The 4,023-nt window shown below is 56.6% G+C and overlaps 1 protein-coding gene across 1 annotated transcript; it reads right to left on the bottom strand.

Annotated features, from left to right (window-relative positions):
- Positions 1–1,777: 1,777 nt before the first annotated feature.
- ZNF648 (zinc finger protein 648) lies at positions 1,778–3,472 on the bottom strand. The gene has a single exon (XM_043485363.1). It carries the CDS (start codon positions 3,470–3,472, stop codon positions 1,778–1,780), a length of 1,695 nt encoding a protein of 564 aa, XP_043341298.1.
- Between the last annotated feature and the right edge of the window lie 551 nt (positions 3,473–4,023).

Genomic DNA, 4,023 nt, shown 5'->3' with positions numbered 1-4,023 from the left:
CTGGGAGGATGAAGTTCACTTTTGCTACCCCATTATTATCATTTCTATTTTGCCATTTCAGACACAGAGGCTGAATTCAAGATCATATCACTGGAGATGGACTAGAAACCAAATCACTGGCTCTTGTACCAGACCCAGAACCAACTCTGTCGTTTGGACATGCAGATGTACCTGAGGGAATCCACACACAAAACCTCCAGGCATACAGTCAGAGCTCTAAGACACCTTTGTCAAACAAGGTCTGACGACATATGTCACTTCTAGTTGGCCCCCATGTGTCAAGCATGAGAAGACTATCTAGCAGTCACTCCTGGGTCCAAATCAAGAGAAGGACAAGAGAAATTCATATTTGGCAGACTTTGGGGCGATTTTAGGAATATACTAAAAATGTCCTCAAAAGGGGAGTACAGTACCTTTTTTGTGGAGTATCTTTAAGTTCGGCAAGATCAGAAGTGTTATTGGCCCCCATGCATCAACGAACTCTGTGACGTCATGGATTCCTCCCAGCTGAGGTCCAGAGCTAATTACTATGCCAAAAGTGATGGATCAGTAATCTTTAAGACTGGCTGTTAGTCATGCAAATTTCAATTAACCTTGTTAGAGAACAGCTGTGAGTCAGGTAGGTTTTCAAACCTGGTTTTAATGATGGTGAAACACAAGCTGATCGGCATTTGGGCAAGGGGTGCTTTATTTTATTTACTTCAAATTGGAACTCATGATCCCAGTAAGTTTAAATGAAACTTAAAGTTTCCCTGAACCATGGGCAGGCTCATATGGAGAAATTTTGTATACATCTCTGTAAATGGGCAGATTCCTCTGTAAATGTGACTGAAGCTCCCAGGTTGGAAACAAGAAGAGAGGTGTCCAGAGAGGAGGCACGTGTGAATTTTGTGGGTGAGACTTGGGGGTTAGTTCCAGGTACTAAGCTCCACTGTGGGAGCGCAGACTTCTTTTCCAGATGCTAAGGCTGTTGTGAATTTCTAGGATAACTGGGCCCTAAACATAGGGCATTGAAGGCAAAAGGAGAACAGGGCAGCAGAGGATAAGACTGTTGGAGAGCATCACCGATTCAATGGACATGAACTTGGGCAAACTCCAGATAGATAGTGAGGGACAGGGAGGCCTTGCCTGCTGCAGTCCATGGGATGCAAAGAATAAGACACGACTTAGCAACTGAAAAACAACAACAAAACATAGAACATAAATGCCCCACTCTCTAAGATAAAGAGTATGTCTTAGTTGCTCAGTCACGTCCAACTCTTTGTGATCCCCTGGACTGTAGCCAGCCAGGCTCCTCCGTTCATGGGATTCTCCAGGCAAGAATACTGGAGTGGGTTGCCATTCCTTTCTCCAGCGGGTCTTCCAGGCCCAGGGATGGAACCAGGTCTCCGGCATTGTGGGCAGATTCTTTACAGTCTGAGCCATCAGGGAAGCCCCTCTAAGATAAAGGCCTTCTCTAATTCAAAGCCATGACTTTGCCCAGGGTAAAGTCATCTGTTAGGAAGCTGAAAGCCTGAGCCATCTGGCGGGGTTTCGATTAATCCTCCCATCCCCACAGGTAGGCTTTTTTGCTTTGTTAGATTCCCTCAAGGAGACCAAGCTTCTGGGGATTTCTTTTATTCACGTAAAAACGGAAAAGGACCTTTCTCTAGAGAGGGTCAGCCCCGATGCTTTCTCAGATGGTTTTGAGGGCAGGAGGCGGCTAGTCGTTTTTGTCATCGCATCCGAGGTCGGCCGTGTCTTCCTCACCTTCCCTACTGGCCCGCCGAGGGCGCCGTCACTCGTCGTCGGAGGACGGGGTGGTGGGCTCCTTCTTGCAGCTGTGGTGCCTGGCTCGGTGCCGGCGGAGGTGGTTGGACCGGGTGAAGGCCTGGCCGCAGTCGGCGCACTGGTAGGGCCTCTCGCCGTTGTGCACCCGAATGTGCTGGGCCAGCTCCGAGGCCACGCGGAAGGCCCGGCCGCACTCGGCACAGAGGAAGCCCTTCTCCCCGGAGTGGATCTGTTGGTGCCGCTTCAGGGTGGAGGAGCGCGCGAAGGCCTGGCCACACTGTGCGCAAGGGAAGGGCCGCTCGCCGGTGTGGATGCGCTGGTGGCGCGCCAGGCGCGAGGGCTGCGCGAAGGCCACGCCGCAGTCGGCGCACTTGAAGGGCCTCTGGCCGCTGTGCAGCGTCTGGTGCTCCAGCAGGTTGGAGGATTTGGTGAAGCACTTGCCGCAGGTGGGGCAGGGGAAGGGCCGCTCGCCCGAGTGCACGCGCTGGTGCTCCATCATCCGGCTGGCCACGGCGAACTCCCGGTCGCAGGTGGGGCAGCGGAAGGGCTTCTCGCCCAGGTGCGTGCGCTGGTGGCGCAGCAGCGACAGCGGCTTGTTGAAGGTCAGGCCGCACTCGGCGCACGGGAAGGGCTTGTCGTTGCTGTGCATGTTGCGCTGGTGTTTGCGCAGGTCCGAGGAGCGCACGAAGGCCTTCCCGCAGTCCGGGCACGGGTAGGGTTTCTCGCCCGTGTGCGTGCGGATGTGCTTGCGGTGATCGGAGGACCAGGTGTAGGTCTTGTCGCAGAAGGGGCACCGGTAGGGCCGCTCGCCCGTGTGCAGGCGCTGGTGCTGCTGGAGCGTGGCCCGGTGGGAGTACGCCTTCCCGCACAGCTCGCACGCGTAAGGCTTGGCGCCCGGCGACTTCTGGGCCGCCCGCCCGCCCCGCAGGCACTTGTAGGGACGGGCCTCCCCCTGCCTGCCCTCCCCGGAGGTCCCCGGATTCGGGTCCTTAGAGCCCTTCCGCCCTTTGGCCAGATCCTCTTCCGCTGCCAGGCGGGCCTGGGTAGCCGATTCCTGAGCTGGTGTGTGTGCCTCTTGCGTGGAGAGGTCCCAGCTGCCCCCTGATTTGGGGACGCACACCCCCGGAGAGGAGCTGTCTGGGGACTTGTCTCTATCCTTCTGTGCACGGAAGTACCTTGCAGAATAGGGGAAGTCGGATGGGATGCTCGGGGTGGCGTCTGGGTTTGCCCTTGAGTCTCCCTCATCACCAGCAGACAATGAGGCCCTAGGAGATTGGGTCTCACCGAACCACCTGCGGGAGAGGCCCCTGGGGAGGGCACTGGGAGTCATTCTTGCTCTGGGGGAGGCCTGGGTCGGGGTGATCTTTGACGCCTCCCTTTCCCAGCTGGTCTTCTTCCCTGGCAGTGCCATGGGTTTCTTCCCGACGCCTGCGGCACTAAAGGAGTCAGAGAATTTCTCTTCCTTCCTGCGGGCTGGATGCTGCCAGACCAGGTCAGGATTGTCCTCGGTCACTTGGGAACTGCCCCTTGGTCGGGCCTGCTGACCAGGGTCACCGGTGGCCCCTTGGTCTCCTGCCTTTCCAGGGGCCTCCTCCTCACTCTCCAAGCTGATGCTCAGCGTCCCGGGGTCATAAGCCTCCCCAGTCAAGCTGCGGAGGGGAGACGCGTCTCCCCACCCATCCTGGGGGTCCTCCTGCGCCATTATGTGCAGGCCCTTCTACTCCTGCTTCTCCAAGACAGACCTTCACTTGGCTCAGGAAACCTACAAAAAGGAAGATCGCAAAGAACAGACTTAGTCACCTTCACGGCCCGAGGGATCGAGTTCTCACTACCGGCCTGTGTGCAGCTGGTAGCCGCACCAGCCACATTGGTGGTCCCTCACAGGTGAAGGAGGACCTGGGCCTTGGTGAAAACTCCCCAGTCACCCTTAATCCTTTGGAGGTCCCCCTTGCCGGAAACCCCAGGAGACAGTGCCGTCAGGATGGCCAGTGTGAGCATTTGCTGAGTAGCATCTGTGCTCTGTCCCACCCTGGGGCTCAAACACCAACTGCTAGCCAGGTGGGTTCTCTGTGAGCTGAGGAAGAATAGATGAGAGGGCAGAAAGCAAGGTCTGGTTGTCCTTGGACCTCTTAACCTGTCGGCCCAGCCGGGAAGCTGAAAGCCAGGCTGGCTCTTGCCATTCCTGCCAGGAGAGCAAGCCCGCTATGTTTTGATGGTGGCAGCGAGGCTGCCTCCCAGGCACTGGGCTGTGTG

The sequence above is a fragment of the Cervus canadensis genome, chromosome 13 (genome assembly GCF_019320065.1).
Source record: "Cervus canadensis isolate Bull #8, Minnesota chromosome 13, ASM1932006v1, whole genome shotgun sequence".
Classification (NCBI taxonomy): domain Eukaryota; kingdom Metazoa; phylum Chordata; class Mammalia; order Artiodactyla; family Cervidae; genus Cervus; species Cervus canadensis.
The sequence above is the reverse complement of the archived record's forward strand: the minus strand, read 5'-3'. Positions and strand labels throughout refer to the sequence as shown.

What these genes read in the sequence shown, in the direction of transcription:
- ZNF648 (XM_043485363.1), bottom strand. Translation starts at nt 3,472, where the DNA reads ATGGCGCAGGAGGACCCCCAGGATGGGTGGGGAGACGCGTCTCCCCTC.